The following is a 22,612-nucleotide window of genomic DNA, read 5'->3' on the forward strand; positions in this document are numbered from 1 at the left end:
AACCAAGTACAGACCAGAAAAAAATAAAAACTTATCATTATCACGGTGAATGGGAAGAAGATTATTTCTTTACTATGATGAAGGATAAATGTGTGTGTTTTATTTGCAATGCAACAGTAGCTTTGCCTAAGAAAGCAAACGTTGAAAGACATTTTCTAACAGTTCACAAAAATTATGAAGAAGATTATCCACGCGGTACTGCATTAAGAAAGGCCAAAATACAACAACTGAAGGCACAATTAACTGCGCAACAAAATAGTTTTTTCAAATGCAACACGAACTCGAAGACTGCTACGATTGCCTCATTCAAAGTAACTGATACTTTAATTAAACATAATAAACCGTTTCATGATGGGGAAGTATGGAAGGAGGCTTTTATTAAAGCTGGTGAAGTGTTGTTCCAAAATTTTAAAAATAAATCGGAAATAATGGCATCCATCAAAAATATGTCGTTATCGCGAAATACAGTTATGCGTAGAACAGAAGGAATTAGCCAAAATCTTGAAGATATTTTACATGAAAACATTAATAAATGCATTGTGTTATCACTACAGTTTGACGAATCTACTGACTATATCGGCACTGCACAATTATGTATTTTTATTCGAATGGTTTTCGATGATATGTCGGCCACAGAAGAATTATTAACTATTATTCCAATGCATGAACGCACAAGAGGTCAGGATATCTTCGATTTATTTAAAAATTATGTTGCCCGTACAAATTTTCCAATTTGCAAGTTGGCATCAATAACCACAGATGGGGCTCCGGCAATGATCGGGAATAAAAGTGGCTTCGTTGCTCTGTGTAAACGTGATGATGACATTCCAAATTTTATGGATTATCATTGTATTATACATACTCAAGTGCTATGTTCAAAAGTACTGAAATTTGATCATGTTATGGATGTTGCATTTAAAATAGTAAATTCCATAAGATCTAAAAGTTTGTCACGACGTCAGTTCCGCGCTTTGCTGAAAGAATGCGGCGATGAACACAGTGAACTGTTACTACATACTGACGTAAGATGGTTAAGCCGTGCTACATTTTTAACGAGATTTAGAGAACTTCTGCCACAAATATGCTCATATTTACAAACTAAAGGCGATTCATATCCACTATTAAATGATGAAGAATGGCTTCTTGATCTTGCTTTTTTCTGCGATGTTACTGAAAAATTACACCAATTAAATCTGCAACTACAGGGTAAAGGTAAAACAATAATAGATATGATAAGCATTTTGAAGTCATTTAAAGAGAAACTAAATATGCTTGCAATGCAATTAAAACGTCGTGTGATTTAAAACATTATCAAAATCTGGCTGATGAGTCTAAAAATAAAAAGAATCTTACTTATAACAAATATGGCGATATTATTGCACTGCTTCTAAAAGAATTTGAAAGAAGATTTCTAACATTAAGTGAACTCGAAGATATTGCCTTTTTTTTGTCTTGCCCATTTAATGACAACATCGATGTTGAAAATGTAGCTCAGAAACTAAACAACTTTCTCGGTACTACGAATTTAGCAGGCTTAGAAGAAGAAATAATAAATATTAAATGCGACATAAATCTTAAGTCACTGGTTTCAGATTGTAATTTTTGGAAACTGATAAATAAAGATAAATATCCAAATATTTGGACAATTGTTGCACGTTTTAATGCCTTCTTTGGATCAACTTATTTATGTGAATCCGCATTTTCATTTATGAATGCGATCAAAACAAAACATCGATCGCAATTAACAAATCAACATTTGGAATCATGTTTGAGAATTGCCTTAAGTTCATATGAGCCAAATTTTGAAAAACTTGCGGCACTTATGCAATGTCGGGTTTCGTCCAATTGAACATTGTTATTCGTTTGCTTATTTACAATGTACCTACTTTTTTTTTAAGTTAATAAGTATTTCATCTCAAAAAATAAAATTGTTTTCTTTATTTGTCATAATATTTTTTAAATTGAAATTCTTGTTAATTACCCGTATTTATTAAAATATCAATGAAAAATTTGAAAAATCCTAAAATAGTTTGCCCATATTTAAAGTCGCCCGTAGACTAAATTTTTCAGAATAAGTAGCCCCCAAGAGATAAAAGTTTGGCCACACCTGCTCTACAGTAACAACAAAATTTAATAAACATTCAATATTCACCATTGGAAAATTGTATAATTTATTTTAAATGATTCATTAATGATCCTATAGTTTTTTATATAAGTAATTCATTGAAAGACAACAAAGGTTTTAAAATAGCTAATTCTTTTAAAAGTAAAAAGTAAAGTAATTACCTATTTTTGCTGGCGGGCAGCTACCAATTATGTGACGGGGACGGAGGCGACTAGCAAACATACTTTACTGTAAAATTTCTTTTATTAACCATTAAATAAAACCCAAGGCCTAAGACCGGGAATCGAACCCAGTACCACAATACATATTAGCTTTACAGGTCTCGCCTCTAACTGCTCGGCTACCGTGGTGCCTGATTTAATCTTTTTTTTTTAAAACCGCTTTTAAAATGGCACTGAAATAGCCACTGTCAAATTGTTTTTTTCATTATACTTGCATTTTATTACTAGCAACAATCATTTATTTCTAGATTTCTTTACTGATAAATATTGCGTTTTATTAATCTTTGTTTCATACTTTTGTGTTGAAATAATTGTTTTTTTTTTTTGTTCCTTTAAGGCTCGTCCACTTCTGACAGTGACGCCCGTAGCTTTTTTAGTGCACTGCCCATTTCTCGCTAGGGTTCTCTCGTTACAGACAACATTGTGCATCACCGTACAATAGGCTGCAAGAAGCTCCTTGGAAGAGAAACTCTGAGGCCAGTAGTTCGGTTCTCCGCATAAGAGTTCAGTTTACCCTTCTCTATTGTTTTATTGAAAATAGATTTTTAGTGCTATTAAGATATAATTGGTTTTGTTGACGATTATCGCATTAAATCAATTTTCCTTCTAATATGTTTTTGTTGTAATAGTTGCCTATTGAATGTTACTTTTGTTTAAAGGTAGAAAGAAGTAAGGGAAACATTCTCTAAGATATGATTTTTTTAAGATATTTTATTTAGTACAATACAATATTTGTATTCTACTTATTTTTATTATTTTAGTAACACTCAAATTTTCTGAAATAATTTATTTTTCTTCCCGTTTAAAGTGTTGTAACGGTTAACTATAAATGTAATTTTCCACAAGACGCAAGGAATTATATTAGAATGAATTAAGAATGAATATTAGTTTCAACTCAACAATTTTTAGTGAAATATATATATATTAACAAAAAGAATTTATTCTTGCAAATTATTTAGAAAAATATTTGAAAGTATAAACTACAATTACTGCAAATTTAATAAATATTTAAAACTATTATTTATTTTGTAGGATAGTAGAGGGTACTTTAAACAGGAGCCTTTCAATTTTAACTCAAACTAATATTTATTTCTTTGTTTTAAATGATTATTATATTATATTAAATGATTATTAATATCATGATTATTAAAATGTTTAGGGTGATACATCAAAATGTATTTAGATAGAGTTAAGCTTAATAAAATATTCAAATTGTTATTCGGCTCTTTTAAGACCATAAGTAATGAAATTAGCATTTCCATGCTATCTAACGGCTAAAGCCTGAACTAATCTTTTTATTAGTTCTAACTGTTGTCGCCAGGAGGCACTGATTTTCATTTTTTAATAAAATGCAATTTTAGTTTAATAAAATACAAATTTAAAAAAACTTAATCAGTATTCTCATGCTATCTAGCGGCAAACGCATGAACTAACTTTTTTAATAGTTTCAACTAGTGCCGCCAGGAGGCACTGACTTTCATTTTTTTAGCAAAAATGCTATTTTAGTTTTAATAAAAATACAAATTGGAAAAAACTTAAAGCAGCATTTTCATGCTATCTAGCGGCGCTAGCTTAAACTAAATAGTTTATACGATGTTCGCTAGATAGCGTTGCAATGCAATTTTTATAATTAAGTTCGAAGTCTACAAAATTGTAATGGTAAGAACAATTTCAGTTTAGTATCGTCTGTGAGACGGAGGAGAGTAGGACGATTTGTTGCTCGTCTCTTCTTTAAATATTGTTCAACATATTTATAAGTCTGAATGTTATAGTAATGTATCAAGATGGCTTCCATTAAAAAAGTAAAAAAAAATTGAAACAGCATTCTAGACAAATTCTATAATAAAAAATTCTATGTATGTAAATTCTTTCTATATATATGTATATGGAATTAATTGAAATGTCGTTCTAGAAGAGAGCATTGTCTGGTTGCTGGTCGTTCCAAACAGGTCTTAAAATTTCTACAATTACAGATTATCGCTATATGCCCCACCCTCCCACCCTGTGAACACAAATTACTTAAGTACACGCCATCACAATGTGCACTCACTAGAAGGAAGATCTATTTATTTTGATTATTAAACAAAAACCTTGTTTTTTATCCTAAATTTTGCCCATATCTGTTAATAATTATATAATACCACCTAATGATTATTTTTTTTAATTAAAAAAATTATTTTATTACTTAAAAAAGAAATAAATAAACAAATACTTAAAAAAGCACACTATTAGTTCAACCAATGGCTACCAGGCTGCAGCGCTTATTTCACAATATCTTAACTTTCCCAATCTTTTCTCTAGATTTTTTGAATAAATTTTATTAGTAGGAAAAGATCTTTTTAAATTCTTAATTTCCTATTGCGGGTAATTAACTTCTTTTTATTACACCAAAAAAATGTACTTTTTTTTTGCGTAATGCGTTCTCAAAGTCTATTTGTAAATCATATCAGAGTTCTTTTGTTTTAATTTAAAGGATTATTACGAAGTTATAAAAATGTTTGATGTTAGAAAATATGTTTATGTTTAATAATATTAGAGTTTATGAATATTATTCTTAATTTTTCTGTTAGTGCACTGAAAAGACAAGTAATGCCTATTTTTCATGCGGGCTTTATGCCAAACTATGGATTTAGTGCACAATTTGTGTACATGATACATGTGTAAAACTGGTTTTTCATTAGAGAAATATAGTTTATACAATTGTCACATTTTGATGTCAAATTGTTTCTTTTTACGAAATATTTTAAGTGGTCATGTATATAGTTAAAAAAAACTACTGATTTGTTGAAGCTTGGCTTCAAGTTGTCTTTCTAGCTACTAATAATTATTAATTTTTATTGTATTATGCTTGAAAGAACATTTTGCAATGTCGAACTGGCAATTAAATAAAAAATATTACGCATGTATGTACCCTAATGTGAAAACAGAATGTATTCATTGTATAGACAATAAAAAATAAATAGTTTGAAATAAAATTAAGATTTTTTTAAAATAAATAAAACAAAATGATTTAAAAGCGTGCAGAAACGAGGTATTTAATTTAAATTATTTATTTATTCCAATATTGATCAGAAAAAAAGGCTTTATTGAGATATAATATATAGAGGATGTAATTTATAGATGAATATATTCATAATAAAAAAAGGTAGTAAGTTATACATTTTATTACTGTTATATTTGAATCTTCTAAGAATAACAATATTCGACTTATAACTCTGAATCTTAAGTTATGGAGATTATAATAAATACGGGGTGGTTTACTTTTATAAAATTAAGTTTTTTCATTCTTATACACTGAAAATTTTTTTTTCAACAAGTCCATTATGGATGATGCTCAAAGTTAAAAAAAAAGTTAAAAAAGTAAAAATTATAACTATTTCAGCTGTAATTCAATACATTTTCATTTAGTAGTAATTATTTAAACTTCCAGTTATAAAAATCATCCAATAAGTATTGCAGATAGGTCTCGCAACAGATTAAGCCAACGATGATTTCAGTATTTGGAATCGGTTTCTTTTTCATCAGTAGAATAACTGGAGCTTCCCTCAATCAGTTAAAAGTTATTTAAAGAAGTAAATTTCCATAAAAAAAGACCCTGAATGCTTAGAGAATGATTATCTCTTTTGCAAACTATATATCATAATTTTTTACTCAATTTCAACCATCATTAGTTTTAGCTGAAAAAACTGGCACCCTACATTAACTATGTTTAAAATAATAATTAAGGCTATTATTGATGCCCATTTTAAAATTACATTTTATTTTTATTAATCACTTAATACTCCATTAAAAACCAAACATTATTGTACAAATTAACAACTTTCCAAAAGCACCTGAGTGTAAGAATTTGAATGGCGTAGGCGTAAAATTTTAGAGTATTAAATGTCAGAATAATCAACTTCTATTTCTATCTGTATAAATATACCACTAGTTTAGCTTCTTTCATACAATTAGAAGTTCCTCTTATGACCAGATAGGGCTAAAAACCTTCACTTAACTTTTAGGGCACCTTAAGGACGGTTCAAGTTAGCTAAATTATAATAAATTGTCTTGTTATAAATAATAGTAATTTTATTACTTAAAAAGAAAATAAATTAAATGGATAGTTTCGTTAAAAATGGCTGATTATAATCTATAGGAAAGAATTAACAGAGACCAACAGCCATGAGAATCTTGATTCCTAAAATTGTTTAACGACTTATAGTCGTCCTACCCTTTTTCATGCTTGTTAACAAAGTTTCGTATAATGCATTTTTAGTTTAGATACACAATATTTAAAAAGGAAAAAGAAGCCAAAGGTGATATTACCTTTACATCTTCTTGTATTCAATCGCTGGGTAATATTCCATTAAGAGGAATAAAGCTTTATGTGTTAGCACTCCTTTGATGAGCCTCATTACATTTTATGAGCAAGGCATTCTCCAGGTCATTAAAAATTCAAGGATTATAACATTTTGGTCGAGTTAAATCGAAGTATAAATTGCTGTCGTTCCCATTAGTCAATGAACTAATCTTGCACCTGTAGTGCCAATTTTTTTTTTTTTTTTTTTTTATACAGAATATAATAAATAACAAACCATAGTAAGTTTCACAAAACATTTTTGCACAACCATTGCAAGTTATAAAACGCCAGTTAATGGGTAATCTGTTTTCTTAAAGCGACAATAAATGCTAAACAAATTGACATTATTTGTGCAAAATTTATCCAATAAATAGATAATAAATACATAATACATAATAGCAAGGTACTAAAATATAATAACAATCCTAAAAATCAAATTTTAATAATATGGTTCACATTATTACTCCATTAATTAAGTAATATTTCTTCAAGTTAAGTTTTGTTTATGCAAACAAAATTCGGATTATTTTAAAATACTCAATATACGATTCTAAGAACCACAGTGTTTCTTATTTTCGGCAAAAAATTTCTTTAACATAGAAATTATGGAAAGTGTAGTTGACGATTCTCTCTTTAAAAATACATATACAATAATAAACAATTTAATCACATATCTAGCAAGTAAATAAATAACTTTTGTTTACAAAATCCTGATCAGTAAGTATTAATCTAAGTATTGTACATACTAAGATTAATCCTAAGATTCGTAAATGTTTTAAAAATAGAAAAAAACTGTAATTTAGATTTCTCCCTCATATATATGTGTATATATATATAATAAATTAAACTTTTATAACAATATTTACAAATATTAATTTAACAAAGTGAAGTTAAATTATTGTCCATATAACATCACGCAGTGTTAAATGTTCAATATAGATTATTCTTTCAATATTTAAGAAATGTATGATTTTTTTTTTATAATTTATCGAATATCAACATGTGTAAGGTAACCCACTCGTATGCAGTAATTTTTATGTTACAACTTCTCCTTGACCTTAGGTTATCACAAAATAAAATATTGCAAAACAATATTTAAAAGAATGCAATTTATAATAATCCACAATACTAGCGAATACAATACAATACTCAGAAACCGTATATTGCAACAGAAATTAAAAATTAGTAAGAGTAAACTCTGCCTTTTCATACATTCTAATATTGAAAGTTTTCTCGCTGAAAAAGGCTTATGAAGTTTCTATCAATTTGTTTAACCTGCAATTTATTAATAAATTATTAATAAGCAATTATATGTAGTGTAAAAATAATTATATAATATTTTGACAAAACAAAATCCAATTCTAAAGATTTTTTCCCCAACAAGGAAATTTTTTAAATGTTAGTGGCTGAGGGACGCACAGCAAGAACCTCTATAATATGTAATATGCACGAACGAAATTTCATCAAAAGTGATAGCTACTTTTTTAATTAGATGGTTTGTAAATGTAGCCTCTATGATGTGAAGTTTACTGGTAAACAACTATCACTATAAATATAATGTTCAGAGCAAAACAAAAGTCTAATGCAAACATTTTTGAGCAGTCGAGGAGTTGATAAATCATTTTTATCACCTATTCCCGAAGACTGGAGATATGTTCCAATTGAGTCGTTAAAAATCAGCTTCGCAATGCAAGTAAATTAAGATTTTTTTTTTTCAATTCTTTAAAAAATATATTTAAAAAGTACAAATTTTAGGTGAAATTCATTAGGTCAAGCAAAATGCTATTAAGTTACAATTCACCATATTTAAAGAAGAAATACTAAAGTTTGATAAATCATTTGTCTCACACACGAAAAACACATTAAAATTATTTTAACAATTACCTGAATCTAGAGATTTTAAGCTCATACTATACTGTAGTTTGTTGGCACGCAGTTTCTTGTAAAGCAGTCAGAAGAGAAGGTTCTGATTCGGCTCTTTTTAACAGTCCATCTTGTTCGCCTAATGCCACTGAATGGTTGCTACATTCAGACATTACGACTTCCATATTCGGCTGTGAACGAGACATCAGTTCATCTTCACCAATACTTTCCAATGTTTTAACCCCCACACGTAGCATTTCTTCATTTAGACATACATCGTGCATGCTTACCTATGATTAAGAAATAAATAAAATATTAACCTAATTATTTTAATGTTAACTGTTAAGTTAAATTCAAGTAAATAAATAAAAAACTAAAAATTATGAATGCAGTTACATTTTAAGATATTAAAGACTTGAAATGTGTTTATGTCCGCAATTCTGGATAATATTTTTGATTTTATCCGTGTTGCATGCTTATCTACTGTATCCCTGACTGGTTTCGGGCTTTCATGCAAAATCAAAGGTAGATTGATCAGATTGGTGTAGAGATTTCGACTTTTCAATTTCCGTCTCGCACTACACTTGCTGTCTGAATGGGGAAGGTTATGTAAATTGTTATTTAAAAAATTATTGAATTGTAAACCATTGTAACAATGAAATAAAATTAATGAAAGTACTTGTTAAAGGGTTCTGTAAGTTTAGAGTGCATGTGTAATAGTTAATAATAGTAAAGCTGTGGGGGTAGGGGAATTCAATAAGTTATCGATGAGTACGTGACTCTCATCATTTAACAAATGAGTAAATAAGTTATCTTTAAGTAAATTACATGGCAAAATGCTAGTATATTAGTGCTTTTTGTTTTTGTGCTCAGTTACGACTTCAAAATGTGTACCAGAGGTAAGGTTAAATTGGTTGTTCATAATGTTTTAGTTAATGGCTTCCTGCTTATACATTTCTACTCTTTCTAAGAGTCCGTACGCCTTCTTTTCCTTTCTATATGTATATAACTGCAACATTGCGTTGTTATTTTGAATAGTGACCTGTTTATAAAATATATATAAAAAAAAAGGTGTTTAAGCACTTCTTAACTTTCTTTAAACACTTCAGTGTTTGAACTTGCAGCGATATATATAAAACTATCCAATAAAGGTCACAAAATAAATAATAATTTCTTAAATACCGTAGAATTAGCAAAGATGGCTGTAGATGTAAGATTTGAGGGTTGACCAATATGTTCGGGAGTTGTAGAAAGTCTAACCGATTTCTGTTCACCACAAGCCTTTGAAGAGGAAATAACGGTAGTTGAAGTACTAACAGCGTTAGAATTGGATAACACTGGCCGAGTAGGACTAGTAGCTATGTCTTTACTGTTTGGACGCTTTTCTTCTTTTTCTCTTTCCTAAAAAGCATTTCATAATGAGAAACTAACTAAGACATTACATATTTATTCCTTCTGGATCCGAGAAAGAAATAGAAATAATTATTTTGGACAATTGCACGACATACTTATCATCAAATTATTTACAACAAAAAAAAATAGATAATTCTGTATAGAAACAAATCGATCTAATTAATTAAATAATATAACAGCTACAAGAGTAGTCCGGCACTAGTATAAGAATTTCAAAATTCTCAAGTACATGATTTTACAACCACTGGCAGAGAAGAAAAAAAAATTTAACGAGAGTTCTATTTGAGAAAAAATCAGGGGCTGAATTCGGATCTTTATTTTAGAATAAAGCCATACAAATAAATCTAATTTTAAAGTTAAATTGAAGAAATTGAAACTATAACAAATTCAAAAGCAGCAGTTTGTAATCAAGTGCTCGCTTCGGAGGTACAAATTGATTACATTACTACGTGATTACCTTAAACTAAACTAAAACGACTATTCTGTAGAGAGTTTAAAACTTCTCACCTCCAGCTTAAACAGTTTAATGGAAAATTATGTTAAATAAAAGTAATAAACATTTATATATTTAGAATTAAGCAAAAGAAATCATTGGAACTATTTTTGAAAAATCGTACAAATTACGGTCTATTTCGTTAAAGATTTCCCATCGTCGCTAAACGTCAACGTAAGTTTGTTTAATTCTTTTATTTTTTTACTTATTTACACACACCTAGCACAACCTAATCTCTTTAAAAGATCTCTTTTTTTATGAATAAATTTCAGGTGTAAAAACCCAGTTTTTAACTTGATTTTAAATTAAGAAAAAAAAATTGCCTCATTTTGTGATCTTTTTATGTATCTTACAGCTATACAACACGATTTTAATACTTCCACTAAGATTTAATAGAATATAAAAGTAAACTATAATAGATACCTGCTGATGTCTATCCATAAGGTCGCATGCTTTTGACAATATCAGTAGATTGTTTGAGATACAAACTGAATGCAACGTAACGTAGACTACAACAGCAACTATGAACGAAGAAGGACTAGTTACTCGAACACAAGAACTAAACACCCGTATCATTACAACTCCCAGAGGTAAAGGAATGAATCCCATTCTTCTTGCAACCAGATCAGAATGATCTGAAAATGCCTGCAATAAAAACAAACACTTAGAAATAAACAAAAATTAAAATTAATAAAAATTAATTGCTTTTAATTAAAGATCTGCAAGTAAATACAATATAATTATAACCTAAAAATGAAACTAATAAAGGAAATTTAAACAACACTAAAAAAAACATACGTTTTTATGTCTTGTTTGCGCCATATCGTAGGCGAGAGAAAGGGTATAGTCCCGGTACACATCTACAGGTAGTTCATTGAATCTGGTGATAAAAGCATGTTTGATCCAATCAACTAAAATTTCGCATATTATTACTAGAGTGCAATCAGGAAAAAGCACCCACAATGTCTCTGTGAAAATATACAGAAAATTTTAGTAAATGTTTCACAATTTCCTAAGAAACTTATATATTCACTATGCTGGTGGATTTGGCAGCGAAATCCCCCTATCATCACCAAATGTCCTACCAACCAATTGTACATTTAATAAAAGAATTTACGACCTTACGACTATTTAGTCAATAAATAGATACTTACCCTCTTTCCAGGCATACTCTTTCATTGTCTGCATGACCACAATGAAAAGCAAAATGAAAAAATGAAAACGCTCCCTGATATCGCTGCAGGCTACTTGGAATAAATTGTTCTTATCAAACTTCTTAAAAACACTTCCTTTTAATTCTACGAACTAAAAAAAAAAGAATATCGTAAAATGGTTTACTATAATCAATCCAATTAAATAAAATTAAGGTAATATTTTGTATAACTTACATTATTAGAGATCATAATTGTTAGGAGGGCCTTATTGCTAGAGTTGATGGCAACATTAAGGGTCGTTGCCTGGCACAATACTAGCAAGGCATGAAGAACTGTTTTATGTAAAGGCAAAACACAGATTTTTCTACATATATATATTTATACATAAATGAATATTTTTAATGTTTGAATTTGGCAGAATTTCTTTTTCAAATAACCACATCTAAATAATATACTTGGTAAATTCTCTTCTAAATTCTACTCGTTAGGTAAAAAATATTATGATTCTAAGTGTTCCGTAATGCCCTTAAGAAGTAAGATCAGTAGATGAACGCACCAATGGTACCCGAAACGAAGAGCAACAATAACAATTTTATATTTAAAAAAAACTTTTTCTGGCCACTTCCAAATATCATTTACCTTAAAAAAAAATGTTACCTCTTTAAAAATTATGAGCCAGTAGAAAACACTGCAGTCAGTAGGAAGTATGTATTATATAGAATTTGATTCAAAGGATACAGACATAAATGACAGCAAATAAGAGATGAGGAATAGTTCCAAGGTGCTCTCTCTTTCTATCTCTTGGTTCAGTGGAGGTCCAAAAAAGGGCGTCTATAACATCTTGACCAAAAGCAGAAAATAGTCTATCGCCCACCTCAAAAATAATAGTAATAAAATTAAAAATAAAATCTCTAATATTTATAAATGCTGATACCAAATACGGAATGAAATATATACAACTTTACTTTACTATATACAATAGAATATGAACACAAAAAACAAACCTCTAACATATTATAAAATATGTACAGTTTAATCACCGACTGACTCTTGATCAGATGGTACATAATAGAGGTGTCTACATACGATATTAAAAAACTGCATATTACAAGTATGCATCCTTTAAGGATGTCGCAGATCTGAGCTGGATTTAAAGCAGATTCTGATCTGTAAAATTGCAACGGATTAGATGTATAAAATGTTAAAATGCGACATCAAAAGAGCATGCACAAGAATGCATTTACCAGAAATTATTCCAAATCAACCAAAAACTCACCCAAAACATACTTGAAATGGTCTTTTGATTAAAGTCCAAACTGCAAGTACGAAACGAATAGGCAAGAACGTATACACAAATAAAAAAGAGTCTGTACACTATAAAACAAAGATACATTAAAATCATAATAATAATTAACATTTTCATAAAATTTTATTTTAAAAAAAAGTTTAATGAACAAAATGGAATTTACCTGCATAAAGCCATAGATCATAAACTTTTCAACTTCTCTCGGAATTTTCATAAAAGAATATACTTTTTCCCTTCTAGCGGAATAGTGCTCTTCATCATTTTCAAGAACATAACTTCTATGCACTTCTGCCCCAAGAAATTCCCAAAGCGTAGTACTGCTATCATCTAAAGTAACAGTAACTTTTTAATAATCTGAATTCTATTTCAACGAATTCATATTAACGAATCTTTTGTACTACTATCTTTTGCAAAACTAACTAAAAATTACTATACTTTCCAAAAATCTATAAGAAGTAACCAACCCTCTTCTTCGGAGGAATCATCTTTCTGCAGTTTAAATTTATGTTCAGATTTCGATCTTGGCCTGGGCAGATAAATGTCTTCCACTCTATTGAATGCATAATTTGGATCAGCTGTTGTTGATATAGATCTGAATTTGATTCTTTTCTCTGAACTTGTATCAGAATCAGTCATTTCTTATCGAAATGGTGGATCTTATACTGGAGACCTTCTCACATAAAATTAACATATAACTTGTTCACATATCATTTCACTCGGTATAATAACGTTTTTTGCCGTAAAGTGAATTACAAGCAGTAATAATTTTAACAGAATGTCAAGATTTACAAATGTAATAATTCATACAAAAATAAGTTTCTGGAAACTACACATATTTACAGTGACATGCCGTGAAGGCAATAGTGCTGTTACTGCTGAAAGGTTATATTTATTACTTATCTAATTTTCTTCGATATCCTTTTCTAGTGAATCTTTCATCAAGTATAGCTTTTATAAAAAGACTTAACTCTATAATTCCTCAACTTAAATTTATGTAACCACGATTACAAATGAGTTCTGGCCTGGTATATGTGAACATATTGCTGTAACCTTGGTGTAGCATTCTAAAAGTGGCGAGTTTTAGAAACTATAGTTGTCCATTTTTTTTTTTATACAATCAAGGCCTTCATCAGTCAGCCGGTGTAAAGTAAACTGGGGTAGGGTATGGGAAATCTGAGTAATGGCAACAAAAGAAGATGCTCAAGAAGCTGTAAAATGTAAAGTAATTATTATTGGAGCAGGAATGGCAGGTCTTTCTGCTGCCAGTCTTCTAGCAAACAATAATATGACTGATTTCTTAGTACTAGAAGCAAGAAATAGAATTGGTGGGCGAATTGTTTCAATTGATAAAGGTAAACTATCACTCTAAATTCATGTTCACAATTTATTTAGATTACGATCTGAAAGGTAAATTTGATTACAGATGGTTCAAAACTTGAACTTGGTGCTAATTGGATCCATGGAGTGCTTGGGAATCCTATGTATGAAATGGCAGTTGTGAATAACTTAATAGATATAGTGCAAATACCAAAACCCCATAAAGTAGTAGCTGCTACAGAAGAAGGAAAGCAAGTGCCTTTTTCTTTATTGCAAGTAGGTCGTTCAGTGCTTACAAATGCCCAGCAATTAATTTGTATGTATTCGAACTTCACTTAATTTTATAATTATAGCGCTTTTTTCGTTGGCGTCTTTTACCTGCTTCAGTTAACTGTTAAACAATAATTTATTGAATTAGCTGTAGCATTTATATTTCACATGTTTCTTGTTTGTTTTTGTTTTGTTCCTGTGCCTATAAATTTTCTCTGTAAGCTATACTAACAGAATTTTCTTGTACACAGGAAATTTACGAAGCATACATGTGCTTCTTACATAGGTGTGAAGAGTATTTTTTGTGTCAATATTTACCACCTGCTGGGATTGAGAGTGTAGGTGAACATATAGAACTTGAAATAGCTCTTTACTTAGAAAGAATATCAGAACCAGAAGAAAGAAGACTAAGGAGGCTCATTTTTGACTGTTTGCTCAAAAGAGAAACATGTATTAGTGGGTGAGAAAAAAAATTGTTTCATAGCGTTTTAGGTGGTAATTTCTCTTACTGTTGAAATTTTTTTTTTTTTTTTTGATAGATGTGACACAATGTCCGACATTGATCTTCTAGAATTAGGCAGCTACACTGAGCTCCAAGGCGGTAACATATCATTGCCTTCCGGTTACAGTAGCATTCTCGAACCAGCATCGAAAGACATTCCATCTGAGAAAATTCTTAAAAATCATGCAGTAACGACCATAAGATGGGCTCCTTCTGATTGGACTGGTGAAGATGATGGAGCTTCAGATGATTCGGAAAGAACTGTAGTTGGATCAGAATTAGGCAATAGTTCCCAGCTTACACCTTCTGTATCGCGGAGGAACAGCGAAAAAGGTGCTTCCGCAGATGCTGTTTCGATGCCAGTTGAGGTTTCTTCTTCATAAAATTCTCCATTTTTTCATAAAGTAATTTCTAAGGTCCTTGTCTGAATTCAGAAAATCTTTTACTATAGGTGAGTTGTGAAAATGGTTCACGTTTTCTTGCTGAACATGTTATATGTACAATACCGCTGGGAGTACTTAAAGATAGAGCAGATAGTCTGTTTATTCCGCAACTTCCTCCTCACAAACAAGAAGCGATTGATAAACTCTTATTTGGTACTGTAGATAAAATATTTCTTTCCTATGATAGACCTTTTTTACATCCGGATATTTCAGAAGTAATGCTACTATGGAGTCACGATCCTACGGCAAAAGGTAATTCAAAAAGTATATTCTTCCAAAATGTTATTTAAAAATAAACTGAATAGCATTAAATTTAATTATTTTGTAGAAAGTAATGTAAATAATCTAACCATAAACTATATTTATTTACAGATGAAATTTCAGAAAGCTGGTACAAGAAAATATACTCATTTTCGAAAGTAAATGAGACAGTATTGTTAGGTTGGATCTCTGGAAAGGAAGCAGAATACATGGAAACTTTACCAGAATCGGAGGTTGCTGAAAAATGTACATTGGTATTACGAAGGTTTCTAAATGATCCATTTGTACCTAAACCGAAATCGTGTGTAAGGTTCGTGCCCTTATGTTTTTGTCTTTGCATGACAAAGTACTATTCAACCCATGATGTAGTCGTTGAATATGTTTAGTACGAACTGGAGAAAGGAACCTCATACTAGAGGGTCATACACGGCCATGGCTGTTGGCGCCAGCCAATGTGATATTGAAAATTTGGCGCAGCCTCTCTACATCGACATGGCACAAAATAAGGTGTGCTAATTTTTAATTGTTCAAAACCTTTCAGTCAAGTATCCTTAAATAGTCTACGAATTTTCTTTATCCCTTCAACGTATTCTTCAGATAAACAATCCAATATTTGCAAGTAAAACCTTCTCTTAGTCGCATTATAATTCTACTCATCCAAATGAAATTCAGTATCTCTCTTTCGTGGGTCATACAATGCGCAGCGCATGTGCTCACTGAACATAAGTGTCTCTCTGCATTATTTACTCAAAATAAGTGTTTCCTCGTAACATATTATTTGCAAGGTCTATTAAATGTTTTTTCGCGTCTATGCCCAGCTGAAACATTTTAAACCCAGTTAAGATAGGAGCAAATTCTGAACACTTAATCAAATTTTTAAGCTTACACGGTATATTTCTGTTATTACTAATTCAAATTTAATTCATTAGCTTCATAAAATGCCCATTGAAAATTTCAGAAATGACCGCGCATTTTTAGTGTATAGTATGTTTAATTTCCGTTCAAGCAAAGCAAAAATAAATTCTTGGTTCTAAGCATGTAGCACTTATCTAGTAGTTGCCAAACTGAAAGTGTAAACGAAATAATAAGATAAAATATACATATGTATGTTTTTGTATGTGATACGAAAACTAGAGGTTCTTTCAAAACCTCTTTTGTCCTACATATCTAAAGAAACTTACAGCATTGCTTCCTTTAAAAAAAAATTTAAAAACATTAAAAATTAATTAATAAAAAAAGTATAATAATAGTACCAAAATATTTTAGATAATGGAATGAAAGCTCACCTTCATCAGAAATCGGCTTTTCAGATGGCTTCTTTGAAAAAAGCTTTCTATGTTTTGACATATTAATTGTTTACTATTACGAAAGAACTGGTAACATATAATATTATTTTTAATTTTAATGAATAACATTGTTATCTAAAAATTATTATATTGCATTCAATTGAATGATAACATTTTATATTGGAACAGGTAAATTACTGATAACTTCTGATATCACGTACAGCTTGTCTTTATTAAGTTGTTCTTTAATAGCAATTGAAATAATTGTTTATTTGAATATTTTACTAATATTTTTTGTATTTAATTTTGGCTTCTTATTATATTCGTATGTGAAGTTTTGATTATTGCACTTTTGCATTTATTACTATACGCTTATTTTTATAATGGAAATTTTATTACAAATATTTGGAACTATAAGAGCTGGTCGGTGTGCCAATTAGCCAAAATGTCAATGATCAAGATTACTGTAAAGTTAAATTTTTATTTTAATAAATAATTAAGCTAAATAATTTTTATTTACGACGAAGAAAGTACAAAAAAAGCAATGCTTGTACGGTTAGGGTTTCACATATTCCCGTGTATATGGAGAGCTATTTATTACGGAATCTCTAAATTTAAAGCCACTTAGTCCACTTCAGGCTTTTTGCAATAGGGCAATAGGTGTTTTAGTATATTTTATCATGTTCGTCTTTTGGATAAAGCCATAATTGCTTCTTTTTTTTTGTTTTTATGCATTTAGGCAAAAGTATTGTTTGCTGGGGAACATACTCACTCAAGTTTTTATTCGACCGTACATGGTGCATATCTGTCTGGAAGAGCGTGTGCGCAAACATTGTTAGATGCTGACAGGTTGGACACTTCTGTCGCCATGGCTTGCCCAGATACAGCAGATCTTTCATCTTGGATAAGAGGCATCTCATTAGATGATTATTCCATATGAAGTATTCATTACTTAAGAAAAGAAAATGTGTTTCAATTCATAACAGTGTTGAAAAGACTGTTTTTGCCTTAGTGTTCTACTGTGAGCAAATGTTGGGATTGTGGTTGCAGTTGTGCAATTTTAAAAACAGTAATCTGGAAAAGTATTTGAACTATCTGTTTAAAAAAAAAAAAAAAAAAAAAAAAAAAGGAAAAGAAAATATGACTTTGTGCACTTGATTATTTCCCTACGGATACAGTTGAAAGAAATGAACTAGAAAGTCATTTATTTATAAAGAAATTTCAGTTTTAATTGAAAATATGAAAACTGGTGCTGTCATATCTTTGTAATATATTTATTTTAAGTATAATTCTTTTTAAAAATATATTAATTCAGTGGGCTGACTTTGTTCTAAATACAATTTTATTGTCAGTTCATATATTATCAGATTTACATTCATTTCTGAAAAGATAATTATTTGAGCCAAAGTAAAAGTTTGATTTAAGTAGGAGTGATCGCTATTCATACATATAAGACTATTTTGTAAAAATTAATAATTTAATTTTAGCGAAGACTATCAAGGATGTATGGAACAGAGGAGCTTTAACAAATGAGAATTTGTCAAGATGCAAGTGCTTAATGAGAAAAGTTAAAAAGTGCTGAATGAGATTTTAATCGTTGCTACTATTAGAAACCTTTTAAAGTCATTTATATGGATTTAATTTTCAATTGCTTATCTCCAGGTAGATCTGACGTATTTTCTCATGAAAAATTGTATTGCCGATGTTTTGAAGTATTTATTTTACAAGGATAGCGAAATATTGATGATAGTTATCCTCGTAGTAATTATTCATTTTGTATTGTGGTTTTATTTTTAAAAAAATGTTACCAAGTCGGCAATAATTTAATATCTTGGTGTATTTCTTTACTACAGTTTAAGCTTTGCGGATGATAACAGTAGCTCGGAAATGCGCTCTCCGTTAAAGTGATATCCCAAAAAAGCAAATAAAGCTGTTTAATATCAATTATCTAGATTGGTTATTTATATTTTTGAAGTTTTATATTTAATTAATGTTGTTTAATTTTGAATTCATTTAGTGAAAAAATGAAGTCTCTCTGACCTTCACTAATTCAATTTTCCGGGAACATTGTACTTTATAGTGACATATTTTATTAAGAAAACGTTTGCTTTTAGATTTTTTTTCATGTGATATTTATACTTTAAGTAGTGTAAATTGTGTTATTCGTTTTTTTTTTAGTGAAACTCCGTGGAAAATATGAAATCTTATTTATTTTTAAAATAAAAGGGTTGAAATTTTGTTTAGAATGAAGTACTACCATAATTTATATATTTTTGTAAACCTTTTTTTTAAATTCAAGGTTAATTTTTATTTTTACTTTGCTCTCATTATCTTAAAAGCGTACACTTAGAAACAACCATTTTCTTTATTTTTTTTAAGTTATTTTTTAAGAAATTAGTGACTAACAACACAATAGGAAGAATTTTAGTCTTCGCACAAAGATGTAAGCTGCATCTTTATACAATTAATAATTAGAGTTTTAAATTGCCTATGTGTTTATTTTATATGATGTGCATTTTGTAGGCCATAAACTGTGATCTTTTTTTATTGTTAATTTTATTTATTTTTTGCAAATAGTATAAATTTACCAGTCATTACTGAAAAGACTACTTGATATATGAATAAACTAGTCTGTAGATTAATGAGCGAATTTTAAAGTAATTTCGTACATGTGAATCACATATTTTTTATGACAGAATATGTTTTATAAAGCTTTTCTAAATAAAAAGAAACTTCATCTAGTCTCACCTATGATGAAGCGTGCTGCGATAATTACTGCTGTAAATATATATTCAAAATTTAAATATGAAATATAAACAAAATAATGTATAATTTATGTTAATAATGTAAAAAATATTGGTTAATTTAAAGCTTTGTAAAATTATGTATTTTTTAATTTTTTTTTTTTGCGAAAATTTTTTCGTTACCCTATTATTCTTAAAAAATTAGTATAAATTTTGATTCTTTATATAAATATATTATTTAACAGAAATAATTATTATCGAGTCATTATTCTTGTGTTGCTAACAATAAGCTGTTTACCTTTCATCAGCGGCGGACACAATTTGATCTCAATAGTTTATATGTTATTAAAAAATTATCTTTTTTATTAGAGGATATATTATTTTTAAGAAATTGATATTTACCAGAATGGAGCAGCTTTGAATTAGGCGAATTACTGAAGATAACATATTATTTTTTAGTTATTTCGTATTTATATTTATTAAAGTGTTATTACATTCTGAGAGGATCCAGTGTTATTGATTAGTTTTCGAACAAACATCACCAACTAATTAACTTCCCACACCTACCAACCTTCCTCTATCAGAGGATATCAACTTCTGAAAAAAATATCTAGTAATTTAATCATTAGGTCATAGAAAGTTCTATAACCACTTACTAATCAATTCTCTTTATGAAACTTACTCACAGATTTGAAAACTGCAAATTGTGATCTTTTTGAAATTGTGATTGAGTCGTGCGAGAAAAATATTTTAATTAAACTTTTTTTCTTTCTCTGATCATCATTCTGTATTTCCGTTTTATATTTTGTAACTGCTTACATTTCCTAAAATTTTGAAAATCAAAAATCATTTGAGTAATACAGTATATAATTATTTATTCTTTTTGCGTTAAGATATTACTAAAAGATGGAAAATAAGAATAATTAACTCTCAGACTTTCAATCCTTGCAAATTCCCGTCAAGACACCAAATTAAATAGTTATTCGTTAATCCCCGTTCAAGAAAATTAATGACGTAGTGATTACAACTAGTAGTAACTGATTTCAAGAGGACGCTACCTATTGATGATGACACTCCTTCAACCCTGAATAATGAGAAGAGAAAATCCAATCTTTTAAAAAACTTTTGATTTTTTAGGACTTATACATTACAGGAAATTCTATGTATAAAGAAAATTTAGTTTATTAAATAATTACTGTAATATTTTCATATTAGACTTCAAAGAACTGAGACTTGAAAAAGTAATCGAAGACAATTACAAAAATTAGAAATATTGCTTAAAAGAATGTATAAAATCATATACTTGCTCGTTCTCTTCTATCCGAAAGCAGGGAATGCAATATGAATCTTTGTAAGAAAAAGAATTCAAGTACAGATAGTCCTGCTTCGATTCCAGCTTGCTGCCCATATTTTTATTATTTTGTTTTTTTAAGCCTCACAGACTATTGATCAAATACATTGTCTGTAATGAGAACACGGTCCGGCAAACAGTGGAGCACTAAGAGACGTACGCAGGTGACACTTTATATATATAAAAAAAAAAACTATACATAGTTTATGTACAAAAAGTTTTTTAATTTATGTACAAATTTTGCGAATCACAAGAAAAAATGAATTGTAATAAAAACAGCTTTACATATCGTGTAAAAATATACAAAGCGTTTACTTTTATAGTTCTCCTTAATTTTGGACAAAAATATCCAAAGTACTTTGAGAAAAAATAAAAAACAAGAAATCACTTAAATTTTCTAATAAGAACAATGGAAATATTGCATTAAATACAATTTCGTTTTTTAAGATACAAGATCTGTCCACCAAAATTCAAATTTGCATTAATTTTTTCGAAATGTTGTAATTATTTAAAAATTATGAATGTTTTTAAAACTATAAAATCAGTCACAGTTTTTTCTATTTTTAATTTAACATCACAGGAATATTCTACCTATTTGAAAAAAAGGTCCTTTTAAAACCACAGGAACTACGTTTATGTTGATGAATAAGTTTAGAGACGTACTCGTAGTATTTGCTTTTTACGGCTACGGTATAAGATTTTAAGGTATTTGATATTTCATTTGTTTACAGTCCAGGAAAATATGTTTGTAAACTAATTATAGTAATAATCATTTTGAATAAGTCTTTCGGTCAAAACAAAAGCAATGGCAATGTGTTTAATTTTTCAGAACGAAAATAATCGTTTAGAAAAATCAATTACGGATAACAAAAAATGAGAAAATTATTGAACACAACATTACAACTGTATACCTTGCGAAACAATAGACCTACCGCAATCTTTATTACTACTGGCCAGATCGGCCAATACACTGTTGGTTGAAGACGTCTTACTGACTTTAATTGCTTCAATTTCTTCTTCCAGTTCACGATTTCTGTTGTACATGTGCACATAATTTAACTGTAATTTCTTTTGATATATAAGTACACGACCTTTCTCATCGGCCCATCTAGCTCGCTCCATTTGCCAAGCAGCTCTCTCTCGCGTTAATTCATTGCGCAAACGTTCCACTTCTATATTATTATTGTTCAATTTTTGTTGGTCTTCTTGTAAGTCACGTTTTGACAGCAGCTCTAAAACATTATCTTCACCGTCTACCACAGAATCAGAAGCCTATAGACATAAATGAAATTAATTATTAGTGCCAATAAGAAGAATAAAAAAAAAATATTAAATTAAAAAAATTATATCTATATACACAAGAAAGTATCTGAATGCCTTTCACCTAACGGTAAAGGTTATAAACACCTCTGACAATGATGTAAGACTTGTGATTCGTTTAGTTACCTACAAGACAGTGGAAGCAAAACAAGATATATATTCTTAGGACAAATATTTTCGAACCAAGAAGAGATCAAAAAC

The 22,612-nt window shown here is 29.3% G+C and overlaps 3 protein-coding genes across 12 annotated transcripts in view; 1 reads left to right on the plus strand and 2 right to left on the minus strand.

The window, feature by feature from the left end:
• Positions 1-5,492: 5,492 nt before the first annotated feature.
• Positions 5,493-17,101, minus strand: LOC141461425 (protein TAPT1 homolog). 2 transcript variants are annotated; one of them, XM_074142528.1, is made up of 12 exons: positions 16,997-17,101; positions 13,081-13,244; positions 12,888-12,985; positions 12,616-12,778; positions 12,350-12,485; positions 11,846-11,943; positions 11,612-11,762; positions 11,256-11,425; positions 10,881-11,102; positions 9,734-9,952; positions 8,573-8,841; positions 5,493-7,963 (listed from the first exon to the last, which is right to left on the minus strand). In XM_074142528.1, exons 1-11 carry the CDS (start codon positions 17,055-17,057, stop codon positions 8,599-8,601), a joined length of 1,725 nt encoding a protein of 574 aa, XP_073998629.1. In that variant the 5' UTR covers positions 17,058-17,101; the 3' UTR covers positions 5,493-7,963; positions 8,573-8,598. The 2 variants fall into 2 exon arrangements, with proteins under 2 accessions (XP_073998629.1, XP_073998628.1); XM_074142527.1 differs by lacking the exon at positions 16,997-17,101 and adding an exon at positions 13,382-13,553.
• Positions 14,098-18,135, plus strand: LOC141461426 (peroxisomal N(1)-acetyl-spermine/spermidine oxidase). 3 transcript variants are annotated; one of them, XR_012462852.1, is made up of 9 exons: positions 14,098-14,269; positions 14,341-14,510; positions 14,756-14,964; positions 15,044-15,374; positions 15,458-15,701; positions 15,822-16,020; positions 16,097-16,217; positions 16,977-17,086; positions 17,736-18,135. XR_012462852.1 is itself a non-coding variant. In XM_074142530.1 (8 exons), exons 1-8 carry the CDS (start codon positions 14,098-14,100, stop codon positions 17,934-17,936), a joined length of 1,647 nt encoding a protein of 548 aa, XP_073998631.1. In that variant the 3' UTR covers positions 17,937-18,135. The 3 variants fall into 3 exon arrangements, 2 of the variants coding, with proteins under 2 accessions (XP_073998631.1, XP_073998632.1); XM_074142530.1 differs by lacking the exon at positions 16,977-17,086; XM_074142531.1 differs by lacking the exons at positions 16,097-16,217; positions 16,977-17,086 and having other exon boundaries at positions 15,822-15,964.
• Positions 18,101-22,612, minus strand: part of LOC141461427 (uncharacterized) — a 43,738-nt gene continuing 39,226 nt past the window's right edge. For all 7 annotated transcript variants that reach the window (XM_074142536.1, XM_074142533.1, XM_074142532.1 and 4 more), the window contains one exon: positions 18,101-22,363. In XM_074142536.1, the coding sequence (XP_073998637.1) occupies positions 21,989-22,363 (375 nt within the window). In that variant the 3' untranslated portion in view covers positions 18,101-21,988. The remainder of the gene's footprint in view (positions 22,364-22,612) is intronic.

Source organism: Rhodnius prolixus, unplaced genomic scaffold (genome assembly GCF_049639745.1).
Source record: "Rhodnius prolixus isolate KJV_2025 unplaced genomic scaffold, Rpr scaffold_6, whole genome shotgun sequence".
NCBI lineage: Eukaryota > Metazoa > Arthropoda > Insecta > Hemiptera > Reduviidae > Rhodnius > Rhodnius prolixus.

Bases quoted from the DNA above. Each gene is read 5' to 3' on its own strand.
- LOC141461425 (XM_074142527.1), bottom strand. From the start codon at position 13,553: ATGACTGATTCTGATACAAGTTCAGAGAAAAGAATCAAATTCAGATCT. The intron at 12,779-12,887 runs GTGAGTTTTTGG...GCAATTTTACAG, and splicing joins CCATTTCAAGTATGTTTTGG to ATCAGAATCTGCTTTAAATC. The intron at 12,486-12,615 runs GTTTGTTTTTTG...ATTATTTTTGAG, and splicing joins TATTTTATAATATGTTAGAG to GTGGGCGATAGACTATTTTC.
- LOC141461426 (XM_074142530.1), top strand. From the start codon at position 14,098: ATGGCAACAAAAGAAGATGCTCAAGAAGCTGTAAAATGTAAAGTAATT. The intron at 14,270-14,340 runs GTAAACTATCAC...ATTTGATTACAG, and splicing joins AATTGTTTCAATTGATAAAG to ATGGTTCAAAACTTGAACTT. The intron at 16,021-16,096 runs GTTCGTGCCCTT...GAATATGTTTAG, and splicing joins AAACCGAAATCGTGTGTAAG to TACGAACTGGAGAAAGGAAC.